Below are 19,014 nucleotides of genomic sequence, written 5' to 3'. Positions count from 1 at the left end.
CGTGTGTTACGAGATGGCAATTAAAATTCAACTGATCCATCAGTTCTATGACAATCAATCCAGTCTACTTATGCTACACGTATAAGTTCACAAAATTTGTATGTACACTCTGTATAGTTTTTTTTTTTTTAAATGTTCATCACCTTGAATAACTTCGACAAAACAATGAAACTTGATCACTGCTGATTTTTTGTAATAAACTCTGAAAGTTGAAGCCATGAAAATCAAGCCGTTTACAATAAATACAGAAAAGAAAGTTGAAAAAATTAAAACTTTGATACAAAGATATTATTTCGTGCTATCTGGCGAAGTACCAATGAAACCGTTTTTGAAACTGAAATTTGAGACAGACAAATTTTTTTGATTTTCAGTATCTGTCCAAATTATATGACACAATATTTGATCAACTTAGAGACTGCAGAATTCGGAGACATGTCAGTCATTTTTGAAGACAGTAGACTCCATATCCCTACGTGGTGGGTTGAGAGGTTTCACATTAGACAGGATATGCCTAGCATAGTCAGAATTATGTAGTCCAGCCTCACGCAGCCTTGCTTCGAGTTTCATCCGAGGGTCTGATGTCACCTATACAAGATATCAAATGTACAATGAATTATTTTCAGTGATTTTGCTCGTAAGAAAAAAATAAACATACCTTTCTTAATGTTTCTCGTGCAAAGGATGTAATCCAGTTGAAGATTACAATGTAGTTTTATGCAATTTATGATATTCTCATCTTATTCTCAGCTCCTTGTTCAAGATTTTGTTACATATAGAATGTCATCCCTCTACTGATTTATCTGTAACAGATCCAGGTAACAGATTCTATTGGTATAGGCGACAGGTAAAAATGAACTCACCTGATTGGATGTGAAGGAATTGACATCAAACAGTGGCCTGTTAATATTAATATCCTCTTCTATTTCTCCATTCACATGAGCGTCCCACGCCTATAAACACAAATATCAACCCTGAGACACACAAAAATCAACCCGGAGCATTCCTTATTCTTTTATTTAATTTTATTACACATGTAGATACATTGTAAGCTATGACTCCTATGTAACATGAACACCAGTATTTTTCATGATTTTATATACTCATGTTTTTAACAGGTCCACAAGTTTTTAAGTTTTTAAGCACTTTCCAATTTATGAGATCATCACATTTTTAAGAATGTTTTCTTTGGGAAATTTTGAAGAAAATATTACAACAAATGTAGAGCACAGGTGTGAGATAAGATTTTTAGCATTAAATTCTCATGTCTGGTTATGCTTTATAGATTGGCTAGAAGCAGTCTCATTAAATATTTTATAATTTGACAAGATGAAGAATTTGAATAGAAATAGTAGTGGTCTGGGGTACAACAAGTTTACTACCTAGACTACACTACTACTACAACTTTAAAGCCTACCTCAGTGTTTTTCATCAGTCTCTCTGGGTCACTCTCTGCTACCACTCGTACCTGGATGATAAAGTTACACAGTCATATCCATTTGAATGGTGTCTAATTAGAAACCAAATACTTCATAACTGAGTTTTTTTTGTAGATGCAAATTTTTGCAATTTGCTTCCAAATCTATTAATTAATTGATTGGATTTAAAAGTTCTTCAATTTCAAAATATTTTATTAACAATACATATGCAAATACAGCATTGTTAAAAGAATCAGACAACAGGCTAAGCCTATACAGGTGTATAAGTCTTCTTCCAGAAAAACTTCAGGTTAGACCCGACAGAAAGATGTTACACTCCCTCTTTTGATGCTAAAGTATAATTGTAAAGTATTGAAGTTAAATATATTTATACAAGAGTAAGACGGTGAGAGGAACCACATATGTCATTCCAATACATAAATAGAAGGTATATATAATTTACTAAGTAGTCCAATGGCATTGCTAAGATTCATAAAAGTAGCATTAATCTTTAGTGAAGTAAAAGCACAGTTTGTTTGGATACCAGTTTTATCAGTATCAATTTTAACCTAACAAAGGAATTTTTGCAATCTAAAAGTATTTTGCAGTCCACAAAAGATGTAGGCATTATACCGGTAGTGTGTTGATATCCATACGGAAGATAAATGATGGCATATATAGGCAAGTTTACTATAATTGTATTTCCTTTCTTTTTGAAGGTGTGAAAGCGCAAAAATTATCTATCCACAAAATTAACCAGTTATACAGTATTTAGCAGTTGTGAGCTGCTACCATATTTATACAGGAATAAGCCCATGCCTGGTAATAAGCCCATGTCTGGTAATGAGCCCATGACTGGTAATAAGCCCATGTCTGGTAATAAGCCCATGACTGGTAATAAGCCCATGTCTGGTAATAAGCCCATGTCTGATAATAAGCCCATGTCTGGTAATAAGACATGTCTGGTAATAAGCCCATGTCTGGTAATAAGCCCATGCCTGGTAATAAGTTCACCCATATATATTGCAATTTTAATATGCTTACGAGCAAATGTTATTTCCCGCTCCTGCAATAAGCCAACACACGTCTACTGCAGTTTAAATACTGTATAAGCTAATAAATTATCCTGCATGCATTCAGTTTTTCCCTACTTTGAGTCTATATATGTCTATCTAGAACCTCTAAATTACATTCGATTTTATTTGATATTAAAGGGGAAATACCTGTAGCCTTAATGCTTCCAGTCGTTCCTCTCTCTCTCTGTCTTCCTCTTCTTTATCCTCTGCCATTCTCTTCCTCTCCTCAATCTTTCTCTGAATTTGTTCTTCTCTATAATGGATCCTAGATCATAGAAAATAAAAACTGAAGTTATCAAATTTTAAAATCAAAGACAAATGTATTTAACAGTATGTGGTGCCAATTCAGCTATTAAGCGGATTAGTCCCAATTCAATATACTGACAACTGTACATATTTTAGGGGTAATCTTATATTAGCACTTTTTTTACCCTATATCTCTAGTCTAGGATGATAAGATGTCACCTCTCCCTCATCAAACTTCAATCCCGGATCTGGAGCAATATTTAGAGATTGTCATGTATGCAATGTTATTTAAAATGACATCAATAATAGTGGTATGACGTTAACCAAACACACAGTGTCAGTAGTAAATCCAGAGGCTGTGTTGTTTATCATGTTACGTACCTTTCAATGTCAAATTTAGCTTGTTCGGCCATGTTTCTCTGTATCTCCTCCAACCTCTTCTGATCACTCTCCTCTTGTTTCTTACGAAACTGCATCTGTTCTTCATGGTATTCAATTATCTGAAGAAAATAATTGTGTCTAAATCACAAAATTAAAATTGATACATATCAAATCATTTTTGTTTTTAATTTTCAAAGCAAATTTTTTTTAAATTCACATAATTCTTATAAATTTGTTTTTTCAAATTCACATGAATTTTTTTTTTTTGATTCACAAAGATCTTTTTTGATAAATTCACAAATGAAAATCAAAGGCAAAATATGATCAGAAATTCAAAGGTCTTTTTAATGTCTTCTTCTAAAGACATCTACTAAATCATTTAGTCTTTTTTGTTTGGTATATATATATATAGACTATAGACCCTACTTTGCACTATTCCCTACTTTGTGCATTCATTCATTAAAGAACCCTACATGATCCTTTCATTTGATTACTTTGTCCTTTCAAGCAATAAATATCCCTATTTTGTCCTTCATTCGATACAGAAATATGGCTAGCCAAGTTGTCATTCATTCGTGGAGCAATGTTGATTCAGTATTTTACCAAATTATATCTTCTATAATTTCCTTTATAAGATATCTTTCATAATATATAAGATATCTCATAAAATATATGGTGAAAAATATCACTTTTTCTGATTTGACCAATCAAAACTCTGTTTACAAACGACATTGGGAGAATTTTAAAGCTGCCCAGGAAGATTTTGCTATAAAAATGTACTAAATAGAATATCGAACAGTATCTTCTCAGTAATAACAAATATATTTCACTCATGGCTAATGAAAAATGTCAAAATATTAGCCCCGCTCGTGAAATATATTTGGTATTACTGAAGACACAGTTAGATATCCTCTATTTGTCTTTTTTTCATTAAAGACCCTACTTTGTCCTTTTCAGTAGCTCTGCGTTTCCTGTCACGCTCTGCCTCCATCTTGTTTTGCATCCTCAGTTCCTCTTGTTGTCTCTCTAGTATATTCTGTTGTATAACCATGGCTTCCATCTTCTGACATCGCCACTGGTGTATCTGTTTTTTTAAAGAATCAGAGAAAAGTTAACCAAAATTATTACGAAATCAGTTTAGTACAAAATTGTTTACATCTTCACTGTATACTCTAAACATAGTTCTTTCCTTTTTTTGCATTTTTCATGCTTTGTTCTAAATCATGACTGCACTAATTACATGTTCTACATAACATAATTCTAATTTCAAACTATATAAGATTGATTTGCTTGAATGTTTCTTTAATGAAATATCTCATCTTAGTATAACTAACAGTGAACTGTATCTCACAGAGCAACATGGGCAAATTATGCTTCAAAATAGAAATTTTACAGAACTGTTTTATCAAAAACTTGTATGTTAGGTAACATAGAATTTATTCTTTCATTAACATTTCGGATTTATCAAAACAATGCTCCAAAACATTGAGTAATGCTTAAAAAACAATCATGATGACCTCTAACCTTTTCAAACAGTGCCTGCTTCACTTGTTTCTGTTTGCGAAGGTACTCTATCTTGACCTCCTCCAATTCTGCTGCAATGTCAGCCTCCATGAAAACAGCCTTTGCCTTGTAAAAAAGCTCATCTCTGGCTTTCTGCCAGGCGGCCATTAACACTTGTTTACGCTTACGGAAATATTTGTTGCTCTCACACCACTCCTCATGCATTACCTAGGCAACAAATGATGACATAACAACATTAACAGGTAGCCTTGGCAACAAATGATGACATAACAACATTAACATGTAACCTTGGCAACAAATAATGACATATCAACATTAACAGGTAACCTTGGCAACAAATGATGACATATCAACATTAACAGGTAACCTTGGCAACAAAGGATGACATATCAACATTAACATGTAACCTTGGCAACAAACGATGACATATCAACATTAACAGGTAACCTTGGCAACAAAGGATGACATATCAACATTAACATGTAACCTTGGCAACAAATGATGACATATCAACATTAACAGGTAACCTTGGCAACAAAGGATGGCATTTCAACATTAACATGTAACCTTGGCAACAAATGATGATTATCAACATTAACAGGTAACCGAGGCAACAAACGATGACATAACAACATTAACAGGTAGCATTGGCACCAAATGATGGCATAGCAACAACAACAGGTGACCTAGGCAACAAATAATGACATCACAATATTAACAGGTAAACTTGGCAACAAATGATGACATATCAACATTAACAGGTAACCTTGGCAACAAAGAATGACATATCAACATTAACAGGTAACCTTGGCAACAAATGATGACATATCAACATTAACATGTAACCTTGGCAACAAATGATGACATATCAACATTAACAGGTAACCTTGGCAACAAAGGATGACCATAGAATCAACATAAACAGGTAACCTTGGCAACAAAAGATAACATAATAACAACATTAACAGGTGACCTTGGCAACAAATGATGTTCATGGTAACAACATTAATAGGTTACCTTGGCAACAAATGATGTACATACATGGTGATGAAAATCAGCAGGTAAATTATTTGTTTGTTTCCGGTATTCATTTGTTTGTTGTATTCATTTCCCTATGAATGGCCAATAGTTCCTAGTAGTAGCTGGTGGCCACCCGAGTAAGCAACATACTGGTGGCTAGTCAAATGATATCCACAGTGACTGAGGAAATGTGTCTAGCCCAAACATAAAACTATCATAGAACAAGATGGTCTGTGATCTCAGCTTCTATCCTGACAAACACTTGAGTTATAAGTTATACTAGTGTACTATCTAGCTACATGTTATAAGTTATACTAGTGTACTATCTAGCTACATGTTATAAGTTATACTAGTGTACTATCTAGCTACATGTTATAAGTTATACTAGTGTACTATCTAGCTACATGTTATAAGTTATACTAGTGTACTATCTAGGTACATGTTATAAGTTATACTAGTGTACTATCTAGCTACATGTTATAAGTTATACTAGTGTACTATCTAGCTACATGTTATAAGCTATACTAGTGTACTATCTAGCTACATGTGTAGTGTCTGTAAATGTTAAATCTAGCTTATGTCTGACTGTTATTTCATTACTTACCAGGTGTGGGCGTGTCAGTTTAGGAAAATGTCTTCGTAACCGGTCAATAATGAATTTACGCCTATTTGCCATTTCATGGGGGTACTGTTCATAGATGATACAAAATGTATAGTGATCCTCTTCAGACCAACCACCATGTTTTCCAGAACTGAAACATAAAAATATTCATTAGTGGGAAGATACAAAACTGAACCTTGACCTATGGCAAGTTGACCCTTTGTTTAATTCTGACTAACTTTGCTTCATCATGTCTTAACAAAATGTTTGTCAGTGAAAAGACATAAAATCTGACAGTGACCTTTGACCTTATGACCTTGACCACTGATCAAATTACCTTGACCGTTGACTCCTTGTTTAGTGCTGACAAATTTTGCTTCATCATATCATAAAATGTTCATCAGAAAAAAAAGATAAAAACAAGAGATCCCAGAGGGATCTTGGCACCCACCATTGAATGATCTTCATAGGTTCCATGTCAGATTGATCTTTTCTCTACTTTTCCCTTCATTTTACTAATCTGTGCAAATTGAGACATCCCTCCAGTACTTTTCAAACAAGGGAATCCTAGCTATATAAGAAATTTGAGATTTAACGATAATGGCTGTTTGTTTGCCAGGTTGTTTTCAGGACAGACTGGTCCAAAAATGCAATACAAGGGACCAAGGGGAACCTACTTATGAAATTTGAGAAAGATCCATTCAGTAATTTGAGAAATAGAGATAACAAACTTCAATTGTCAAAATCCAAGATGGCTGCCTGTCGGCCATGTTGTTTTCGGATTGGTCTCAAAACGCAATATGCATAACTAGGCACCAAGGGGAACCTTCATATGAAATTTGAGAAAGATCCCTTGAGTACTTTCTCAGAAATAGCGATAACAATCTTCAATTGTCAAAATCCAAGATGGCTGCCTGTCGGCCATGTTGTTTTCGGATTGGTCCCAAAACGCAATATGCATAACTAGGCACCAAGGGAAACCTACATCTGAAATTTCAGAAAGATCCATTCAGTACTTTCTCAGAAATAGCGATAACAAACTTCAATTGTCAAAATACAAGATGGCTGCCTGTCGGGCATGTTGTTTTCCGATTGGTCTCAAAATGCTATATGCATAACTAAGAACCAAGGGGAACCTATATATGAAATTTGAGAAAGATACCTTCATTACTTTCTGAGAAGTAGCGATAACAAACTTCAATTGTCAAAATCCAAGATGGCTGCCGGACGGTCATGTTGTTTTCCGATTGGTCTCAAAATGCAATATGTATAACTAGGCACCAAGGGGAACCTACATATGAAATTTGAGAAAGATCCCTTCAGTACTTTCTGAGAAATAGCGATAAAAAACTTCAATTGTCAAAATCCAAGATGGCTGCCTGTCGGCCATGTTGTTTTCCGATTGGTCTCAAAATGCAATATGCATAACTAGGCACCAAGGGGAACCTTCATATGAAATTTGAGAAAGATCCCTCCATTACTTTCTGGGAAATAGCGATAACAAACTTCAATTGTCAAAATCCAAGATGGCTGCCTGTCGGCCATGTTGTTTTCCGATTGGTCTCAAAATGCAATATGCATAACTAGGCACCAAGGCCAACCTACATATGAAATTTGAGAAAGATCCCTTTAGTACTTTCTGAGAAATAGCGATAACAAACTTCAAGTGTCAAAATCCAAGATGGCTGCCTGTCGGCCATGTTGTTTTCCGATTGGTCTCAAAATGCAATATGCATAACTAGGCACCAAGGGGAACCTACATATGAAATTTCAGAAAGATCCCTTCACCTACTTTCTGAGAAATAGCGATAACAAACTTCAATTGTCAAAATCCAAGATGGCTGCCTGTCGGCCATGTTGTTTTCCGATTGGTCTCAAAATGCAATATGCATAACTAGGCACCAAGGGGAACCTACATATGAAATTTGAGAAAGATCCCTTCATTACTTTCTGAGAAATAGCGATAACAAACTTCAATTGTCAAAATCCAAGATGGCTGCCTGTCGGCCATGTTGTTTTCCGATTGGTCTCAAAATGCAATATGCATAACTAGGCACCAAGGGGAACCTACATATGAAATTTGAGAAAGATCCCTCCATTACTTTCTGAGAAATAGCGATAACAAACTTCAATTGTCAAAATCCAAGATGGCTGCCTGTCGGCCATGTTGTTTTCCGATTGGTCTCAAAATGCAATATGCATAACTAGGCACCAAGGGCAACCTACATATGAAATTTGAGAAAGATCCCTTCAGTACTTTCTGAGAAATAGCGATAACAAACTTCAATTGTCAAAATCCAAGATGGCTGCCTGTCGGCCATGTTGTTTTCCGATTGGTCTCAAAATGCAATATGCATAACTAGGCACCAAGGGAAACCTACATATGAAATTTCAGAAAGATCCCTTCATTACTTTCTGAGAAATAGCGATAACAAACTTCAATTGTCAAAATCCAAGATGGCTGCCTGTCGGCCATGTTGTTTTCCGATTGGTCTCAAAATGCAATATGCATAACTAGGAACCAAGGGGAACATACATATGAAATTTCAGAAACATCCCTTCAGTACTTTCTGAGAAATAGCGATAACAAACTTCAATTGTCAAAATCCAAGATGGCTGCCTGTCGGCCATGTTGTTTTCCGATTGGTCTCAAAATGCAATATGCATAACAAGACACCAAGGGGAACCTACATATGAAATTTGAGAAAGATCCCTTCAGTACTTTCTGGGAAATAGCGATAACAAACTTCAATTGTCAAAATCCAAGATGGCTGCCTGTCGGCCATGTTGTTTTCCGATTGGTCTCAAAATGCAATATGCATAACTAGGCACCAAGGCCAACCTACATATGAAATTTGAGAAAGATCCCTTTAGTACTTTCTGAGAAATAGCGATAACAAACTTCAAGTGTCAAAATCCAAGATGGCTGCCTGTCGGCCATGTTGTTTTCCGATTGGTCTCAAAAAGCAATATGCATTACTAGGCACCAAGGGGAACCTACATATGAAATTTCAGAAACATCCCTTCACCACTTTCTGAGAAATAGCGATAACAAACTTCAATTGTCAAAATCCAAGATGGCTGCCTGTCGGCCATGTTGTTTTCCGATTGGTCTCAAAATGCAATATGCATAACTAGGCACCAAGGGAAAGATACATATGAAATTTCAGAAAGATCCCTTCATTACTTTCTGAGAAATAGCGATAACAAACTTCAATTGTCAAAATCCAAGATGGCTGCCTGTCGGCCATGTTGTTTTCCGATTGGTCTCAAAATGCAATATGCATAACTAGGAACCAAGGGGAACATACATATGAAATTTCAGAAACATCCCTTCAGTACTTTCTGAGAAATAGCGATAACAAACTTCAATTGTCAAAATCCAAGATGGCTGCCTGTCGGCCATGTTGTTTTCCGATTGGTCTCAAAATGCAATATGCATAACTAGACACCAAGGGGAACCTACATATGAAATTTGAGAAAGATCCCTTCAGTACTTTCTGAGGATTAGCGATAACAAGAATTGTTTACGGACGGAGGGACGGAGGGACGGAGGGACGGACGGACGGACGGACAGACGGACGACGGACCACGGACGCAGGGCGATTTGAATAGCCCACCATCTGATGATGGTGGGCTAAAAACTAGGCACTGAGGGGAACCTACATATGAAATTTGAGAAAGATCCCTTCAGTACTTTCTCAGAAATAGCGATAACAAACTTCAATTGTCAAAATCCAAGATGGCTGCCTGTCGGCCATGTTGTTTTCTGATTAGTCACAAAATGCAATATGCATAACTAGGCACCGAGGGGAACCTGCAAATGAAATTTCAGAAAGATCCCTTCAGTGCTTTCTGAGAAATAGCGATAACAAACTTCAATTGTCAAAATCCAAGATGGCTACCTGTCGGCCATGTTGTTTTCTGATCAGTCTCAAAATGCAATATGCATAACAAGGCACCAGGAGGAACCTACATATGAAATTTGAGAAAGATCCCTTCAGTACTTTCTGAGAAAACAGCGATAACAAACTTCAATTGTCAAAATCCAAGATGGCTGCCTGTCGGCCATGTTGCTTTCTGTTTAGTCTCAAAATGTAATATGCATAACTAAGCACCGAGGGGAACCTGCATATGAAATTTCAGAAAGATCCCTTCATTACTTTCTGAGAAATAGCGATAACAATCTTCAATTGTCAAAATCCAAGATGGCTGCCTGTCGGCCATGTTGTTTTCTGATCAGTCTCAAAATGCAATATGCATAACTAGGCACCGAGGGGAACCTGCATATGAAATTTGAGAAAGATCCCTTCATTGCTTTCTGAGAAATAGCGATAACAAACTTCAATTGTCAAAATCCAAGATGGCTGTCTGTCGGCCATCTTGTTTTCCGATCGGTCTCAAAATGCAATATGCATAACTAGGCACCAAGAGGAACCTACATATGAAATTTGAGAAAGATCCCTTCAGTACTTTCTGAGAAATAGCGATAACAAACTTCAATTGTCAAAATCCAAGATGGCTGCCTGTCGGCCATCTTGTTTTCCGATTGGTTTCAAAATGCAATATGCATAACTAGGCACGAAGGGGAACCTACATATGAAATTTGAGAAAGATCCCTTCAGTACTTTCTGAGGATTAGCGATAACAAGAATTGTTTACGGACGACGGACGGAGGGAGGGACGGACGGACGGACGGACGGAGGGACGGACGACGGACCACGGACGCAGGGCGATTTGAATAGCCCACCATCTGATGATGGTGGGCTAAAAATACATTTAGACCTCATGCCCTTGACATTTGACCTTGAACTGTATCATTGTATATTTATATTTTTGTGAAATGAACATCTTGACAAAATTTCATTTAATTAATCAATAAATACTAAAAATGTCAATTTGGAACAATATCTGTGGACAGACTTACAGACACAGTGATTATATAATACTAAAGAGCATCTGTATCTGTGACATGGGGCCTTACTAAGATCTTTTAAATGATGAAAACAAATAACAATGTCTCGGAGTTCCTTAAATGTTTTGATAAAGCAAACCTTAATATCTGTGACTGATCATACCCCTTTGTTTTGATGAAAACAGACCTCAGATTGATTCTACAAACCTCAATATCTGTGAATGCTGATCCTCCAAATAATGCAATTTTTCCCTGAATGACTCGTCCATGTGAATAAACTCTTGGAGGACATTGACCTTGAGATCAAAATCTCCACATTCAAGGTCAAATGCTGCCTCTGGTATCCCTTGTTCTATGTGAATGTTTGTATCCTGTTCCTCATGGACCATCTCTCCAAGCTCACCTGTAAGAGTTTAATATCTAACTTGTAGATCTAAAACAAATATATAGTCTGAAAATTAAACATTCCTTGCCAGGACCTTGGTCAGACTTATAGTCTTCAATATGCCATACTCCCTATCACCTATATAAATCTATATAGTTTTGACTATAGTCACCCTAACCTATATAAATCTGTACAGTTTTGACAATAGTAACCCTCACCAATATAAATATATATAGTTTTGACTATAGTCACCCGCACCTATATAAATCTGTACAGTTTTGACAATAACCATCCTCACCTATATAAATCTGTACAGTTTTGACAATAGTCACCCTCACCTATATAAATCTATATAGTTTTGACAATAGTCACCCTCACCAATATAAATCTGTACAGTTTTGACAATAACCATCCTCACCTATATAAATCTGTACAGTTTTGACAATAACCATCCTCACCTATATAAATCTATATAGTTTTGACAATAGTCACCCTCACCTATATAAATCTGTACAGTTTTGACAATAACCATCCTCACCAATATAAATCTGTACAGTTTTGACAATAACCATCCTCACCTATATAAATCTATACAGTTTTGACAATAGCCACCCTCACCAATATAAATCTGTACAGTTTTGACAATAGCCACCCTCACCTATATAAATATGTACAGTTTTGACAATAGCCACCCTCACCAATATAAATCTGTACAGTTTTGACAATAGCCACCCTCACCTATATAAATCTGTACAGTTTTGACAATAGCCACCCTCACCAATATAAATCTGTACAGTTTTGACAATAGCCACCCTCACCTATATAAATTTGTACAGTTTTGACAATAACCACCCTCACCAATATAAATCTGTACAGTTTTGACAATAACCATCCTCACCTATATAAATCTGTACAGTTTTGACAATAGTCACCCTCACCTATATAAATCTATATAGTTTTGACAATAGTCACCCTCACCAATATAAATCTGTACAGTTTTGACAATAACCATCCTCACCTATATAAATCTGTACAGTTTTGACAATAACCATCCTCACCTATATAAATCTATATAGTTTTGACAATAGTCACCCTCACCAATATAAATCTGTACAGTTTTGACAATAGCCACCCTCACCTATATCAATCTGTACAGTTTTGACAAAAGCCACCCTCACTATATAAATCTGTACAGTTTGACTAGTCACCCTCACTATATAAATCTGTACAGTTTTGACTATAGCCACCCTCACCAATCTAAATCTGTACAGTTTTGACAATAACCACCCTCACCTATATAAATCTGTACAGTTTTGACAATAACCACCCTCACCAATCTAAATCTGTACAGTTTTGACTATAACCACCCTCACCTATATCAATCTGTACAGTTTTGACTATAGCCACCCTCACCAATCTAAATCTGTACAGTTTTGACAATAACCACCCTCACCTATATAAATCTGTCCAGTTTGACTATAGTCACCCTCACTATATAAATCTTTACAGTTTTGACTATAACCACCATCACCAATATAAATCTGTATAGTTTTGACAACAGTCACCATCACTAATATAAATCTGTACAGTTTTGACAATAGCCACCCTCACCAATATAAATCTGTACAGTTTTGACAATAGCCACGTGCACCCTCACCAATAAAAATCTGTACAGTTTTGACAATAGCCACGTGCACCCTCACCAATATAAATCTGTACAGTTTTGACAATAACCACCCTCACCAATATAAATCTATACAGTTTTGACAATAGTCATCCTCACCAATATAAATCTGTACAGTTTTGACTATAGTCACCCTCACCAATATAAATCTGTACAGTTTGACTAGTCACCCTCACTATATCAATCTGTACAGTTTTGACAATAACCACCCTCACCTATATAAATCTGTACAGTTTTGACAATAACCATCCTCACCTATATAAATCTGTACAGTTTTGACAATAGTCACCCTCACCAATATAAATCTGTACAGTTTTGACAATAGTCACCCTCACCAATATAAATCTATACAGTTTTGACTATAACCACCTTCATCAATATAAATCTGTACAGTTTTGACAATAGCCACCCTCACCAATATAAATCTGTCCAGTTTGACTATAGTCACCCTCACTATATATCTATAAATCTTTACAGTTTTGACTATAACCACCATCACCAATATAAATCTGTATAGTTTTGACAATAGTCACCATCACCAATATAAATCTGTACAGTTTTGACAATAGCCACCCTCACCAATATAAATCTGTACAGTTTTGACAATAACCACCCTCACCTATATAAATCTGTACAGTTTTGACAATAGTCACCCTCACCAATATAAATCTGTACAGTTTTGACAATAGTCACCCTCACCTATATCAATCTGTACAGTTTTGACAGTAGCCACCAATATAAATCTGTACAGTTTTGACTATAACCACCTTCACCAATATAAATCTGTACAGTTTTGACAATAGCCACCAATATAAATCTGTCCAGTTTGACTATAGTCACCCTCACTATATAAATCTTTACAGTTTTGACTATAACCACCATCACCAATATAAATCTGTATAGTTTTGACAATAGTCACCATCACCAATATAAATCTGTACAGTTTTGACAATAGCCACCCTCACCAATATAAACCTGTACAGTTTTGACAATAGCCACCCTCACCAATATAAATCTGTACAGTTTTGACAATAACCACCCTCACCTATATAAATCTGTACAGTTTTGACAATAGTCACCATCACCTATATAAATCTATACAGTTTTGACTATAGCCACCCTCACCTATATAAATCTGTACAGTTTTGACAATAGCCACCCTCACCAATATAAATCTATACAGTTTTGACAATAGTCACCCTCACCAATATAAATCTGTACAGTTTTGACAATAGCCACCCTCACCAATATAAATCTGTACAGTTTTGACTATAGTCACCCTCACCTATATAAATCTGTACAGTTTGACTAGTCACCCTCACTATATAAATCTGTACAGTTTTGACAATAACCACCCTCACCTATATAAATCTGTACAGTTTTGACTATAGTCACCCTCACCTATATAAATCTATACAGTTTTGACTATAGTCACCCTCACCTATATAAATCTGTACAGTTTTGACTATAGTCACCCTCACCAATATAAATCTGTACAGTTTTGACAATAACCATCCTCACCTATATAAATCTATATAGTTTTGACTATAGTCACCCTCACCTATATAAATCTGTACAGTTTGACTAGTCACCCTCACTATATAAATCTGCACAGTTTTGACAATAACCACCCTCACCTATATAAATCTGTACAGTTTTGACTATAACCACCCTCACCTATATTAATCTGTACAGTTTTGACTATAACCACCCTCACCTATATAAATCTGTACAGTTTTGACAATAACCACCCTCACCTATATAAATCTGTACAGTTTTGACAATAACCACCCTCACCTATATAAATCATTACAGTTTTGACAAAAGCCACCCTCACCAATATAAATCTGTACAGTTTTGACAATAGCCACCCTCACCTATATAAATCTGTACAGTTTTGACAATAGCAACCCTCACCTATATAAATCTGTACAGTTTTGACTAAAGCCACCCTCACCTATATAAATCTGTACAGTTTGACTAAAGCCATCCTCACCTATACAAATCTGTAGTTTTGACAATAGTCACCCTCACCAATATAAATCTGTACAGTTTTGACAATAGTCACCCTCACCAATATAAATCTATACAGTTTTGACAATAGCCAGCCTCACCAATATAAATCTGTACAGTTTGACTATAGTCACCCTCACTATATAAATCTGTACAGTTTTTACAATAGCCACCCTCACCAATATAAATCTGTACAGTTTTGACAATAGCCACCCTCACCAATATAAATCTATACAGTTTTGACAATAGCCACTCTCACCTATATAAATCTGTACAGTTTTGACTATAGCCACCCTCACCTATATAAATCTGTACAGTTTTGACTATAGCCACCCTCACCAATATAAATCTATACAGTTTTGACAATAGCCACCCTCACCTATATAAATCTATATAGTTTTGACAATAGTCACCCTCACCTATATAAATCTGTACAGTTTTGACTATAACCATCCTCACCTATATAAATCTGTACAGTTTTGACAAAAGCCACCCTCACTATATAAATCTGTACAGTTTGACTATTTAGGCACCCTCGATCACTATATAAATCTGTACAGTATTGACTATAGCCACCCTCACCAATATAAATCTTTACAGTTTTTACTAGTCACCACCGTCACCTATATAAATCTGTACAGTTTTGACAATAGCCACTATCACCTATGTATATTCTTGTAAGTATACACTTTTATTCTAGAAAAACGATATTTTTCATATTTTTTCATTTATAAACACTTACCTATTCCTAACTCTCGCTCCAGACTCTCTTGTTCATAATTAAGCCTCTCCATAACCTGTCTTTGTTGAGCTTGAACTGATTTGATTGTCTCCTTTATTTCCATGTGTTTCCTAACAATATCTGGAGAGCCCATCTTAAGTTCGGACATATTTTCATGCAGCCAAAACTGTAGGTCCTCCCTGTTGTTTCATAGATTAAATATCCATTGAATATTAACAAAACAGCAAATTGTACAGTTATTCACATCACAATGTTTAACCTTATATACTTAACTGTTTTTCAGTCAAAGCATAGTAGTTTCTGTCAGACTTTTCCATGTTTGTTCTGAGATTATATCTATTCAGCCAAACAATGTTTCCTCAAGATATACACAAATGAATGTTTTGTACCCTCTCAGGGAATAATCTAGGATATGGGGAATACTACCCATTATGAAATTTAGGTGAAATGAAGGGCCGCAGTGTCTTGAATTATTCTATAATCATTTTATAGCTATTCTTTGCTATAATTCGTACATATTTCATCAAAATATGGGGGTTTCCCCTGTGTTTGAAAATTTCCCATTTTATGGGATTTTCTCTTCATGGGGAATTTGTTTTTATTTAAAGGGGAAAACACCATCAGTGGGGAATACTACCTAATTTTGGTAGTAAAATTGGTCTAGATTAACCTCTGCCTCTGGCCTGACAATAATAAAAAAAAAATGTTTATGAGCAATTCATTTTTGCAATACATGTATTCTTGTGTCTAATCAATCACAAAAATGAATCACCACAAGTGTGTTTATCAGATATGTATTCAAGTGAAACTGAAAAAAACTTTTTTCATTACAACAGTAATGTGCCCTCTGTATATATTACCGTAATTCCCACACAGGTTCTGCTGTCTGTGTTTTAAACTTTCCGAATTCCTGATCGAGTTGTGACTCATAATCTTCAAAATCCTGGAACATATTGGTACACGATCCCATCTCTGTAACATGCTCTCGTCGATGTCGCTCAATCTCACCCTGAAGTCGCTTCCTAAGACTGCTTAATCTGATAAATTCCTTTTGCCACACAAGTTTATGTTGTTTATTCAAATTATTTTCCTTGGTTTGTTTGGACATTTGCTCAATCTTTTTTACTTTGAGTAAAGATTTGTGAGCTGAGAACTTTTTCTCTGCAGCCAAAAGTTTCAGTTTATCATAGTCCACATCTTTGTACTTGTTACTCCGTACACCATTGTTAATTCTCATTACTATCCGATCTGAGTGAAAGCAAAATAGAAAATGATAAGAGTTTCTAGAGTTTCTGTATACAAACAACTTTTCATTCAAAATGTTCAAGTTCACAACCTATCTTGTAAATCAGGTTTATGGCACATTCTAATAAAAATAAGATTGTTTACTCCTATTTATTTTCACTAATTCTGAGATATATTGACATGACTGCATTGGAATCACTGACCAAATCAACCTTTTAAGATTAACAATTATTGACCAAAGATTGTCTCTTTCTTTATGACATCAGAATATTTCATAAACCAAAATGGCACCAAAAGGTCTTTATATAGTCAATTATGATATAAATATAAATTATAATAGGAAGGAGTAATGAAAAATACTCTGTCAGCACTTGGCTTGAACTTGCTACCTTAAGCTTACATGTATGTCTCAAGGATAACATCCAACCACTAGACTAAAGGGAAATTCTCACTAGTCTGATCTAGTAAGGTGACCTTATACTCTCCACTTTTACATAAATATAAGATAAAATGTAAAATCTAAAATATATATAAAAATAAAACTGAAATCTTAGATAATGTTACAGCTATTCAGTTATATTACCGGTCTCATCAGATGTGTACTGGGTGACAAAGTCCCTGGAGGTATCAAACCCACGCTTCGGAGTCCCCATTTCTCTCTGTCAATGTCTGCCGATCTCTATGTCATATTTATATCAATCTGAAAAAAATTTATATGTAAACTAATTCAAAACATTACACCCCAACCAATAATGACAGAGATGGCTGTGACATTGGGTATGATATGATGTTAATATTGTCTTGTCAAAAATGGAATGGAGAAAGATATAAATATTTGTACAATAGAGGAGGCTATCTGTTTATTTGACAATGATTGTTCACTTATATATATATATATTTAACATGTTTGCCCATAAAAACAGAGATAATTTCAGCATGTTAGCAGAGACATATATGAATATATGTCTCTGATGTTAGGCAAAATTAATTAAAGTCAGGCGTAATGTAGAAGAAAAAAAACAATCTAAGTAACAAACCAAAATTCAGTTTTTTTGACGAAAGTCTGTCCAGTCTGCATTATACATCATGTTTATGGAAGTACAAACTACCGAGGATTATGTTGATTGTTGTATATATTACGTGTAGTTAGGCCTAACTCGTTACTAAAAGTAACAGGTTATTTCTCCCGTTTTCCAGCTGTTGAGTGTTGACCAGTCTGTTGACCCTTATTCATTAACTCGTTCTCATTCCCATTTACTAAAATTATATATACTTTATTCGTAAACTTAAGTCATGATAATTGAGATATATATACGTAACATGACTATAACCTTAACACACATTACCACAGACTATGATATTGGATATTGTGAACATTTAAAATGTTTACCTTCCCTACCATGTCCGCCATTTTGAGTAAATCTAATAATAAAACCAATAAAATTGGTTATTTTTCCGGATTTTTCAATCGGAAGTTCGAGTTGTCTCTCTTGGTTTACTTCGGATGGTTTCAGGAGTGATGCAGACGTCGCCTCCTTGCAAGGTATACTTTGAAGTTTTGAACATTCATCACTTTCGATATTTGGTTGCAAATTAGAACAATTAATTTCAAATTCATCAAAAGAAAAGCAAAGACATACTGTAACTTACAATGTGACGTTCATTGCATCTGCAAATATATCATTCGTGTCACTGGCAAACCGGCAAATACCAGCCACTGCACGTGCTTTTAAGTTTTTGATCAGTCAATTTAGCATTTTCAGCATT

General features: G+C 35.3%; 1 protein-coding gene across 1 annotated transcript; it reads right to left on the bottom strand.

Moving 5' to 3' along the window:
* Positions 1-103: 103 nt before the first annotated feature.
* On the bottom strand, positions 104-18,661 carry LOC117343708 (coiled-coil domain-containing protein 148-like). Its single transcript, XM_033906174.1, has 13 exons — positions 18,638-18,661; positions 17,831-17,947; positions 16,863-17,250; positions 16,003-16,181; positions 11,386-11,581; positions 6,267-6,414; positions 4,643-4,849; positions 4,062-4,202; positions 3,119-3,237; positions 2,639-2,756; positions 1,415-1,465; positions 861-950; positions 104-585 (listed from the first exon to the last, which is right to left on the bottom strand). The coding sequence occupies exons 2-13, from the start codon at positions 17,898-17,900 to the stop codon at positions 436-438; spliced, it is 1,857 nt and encodes a 618-aa protein (XP_033762065.1). The 5' UTR covers positions 17,901-17,947; positions 18,638-18,661; the 3' UTR covers positions 104-435.
* Positions 18,662-19,014: the final 353 nt, after the last annotated feature.

The sequence above is a fragment of the Pecten maximus genome, chromosome 15, assembly GCF_902652985.1.
Source record: "Pecten maximus chromosome 15, xPecMax1.1, whole genome shotgun sequence".
In the NCBI taxonomy this organism is placed as follows: domain Eukaryota; kingdom Metazoa; phylum Mollusca; class Bivalvia; order Pectinida; family Pectinidae; genus Pecten; species Pecten maximus.
Note: the sequence above shows the minus strand (reverse complement) of the source record. Positions and strands in the feature narration are given on the sequence as shown.

Excerpts from the sequence above, each read along its gene's own strand:
- LOC117343708 (XM_033906174.1), bottom strand. The coding sequence starts at position 17,900 with ATGGGGACTCCGAAGCGTGGGTTTGATACCTCCAGGGACTTTGTCACC. Across the intron at positions 4,203-4,642 it reads AGCAGGCACTGTTTGAAAAG|ATACACCAGTGGCGATGTCA; the intron begins GTTAGAGGTCAT and ends TTAAAAAAACAG. Across the intron at positions 3,238-4,061 it reads GAGCTACTGAAAAGGACAAA|ATAATTGAATACCATGAAGA; the intron begins GTAGGGTCTTTA and ends TATTTTCTTCAG.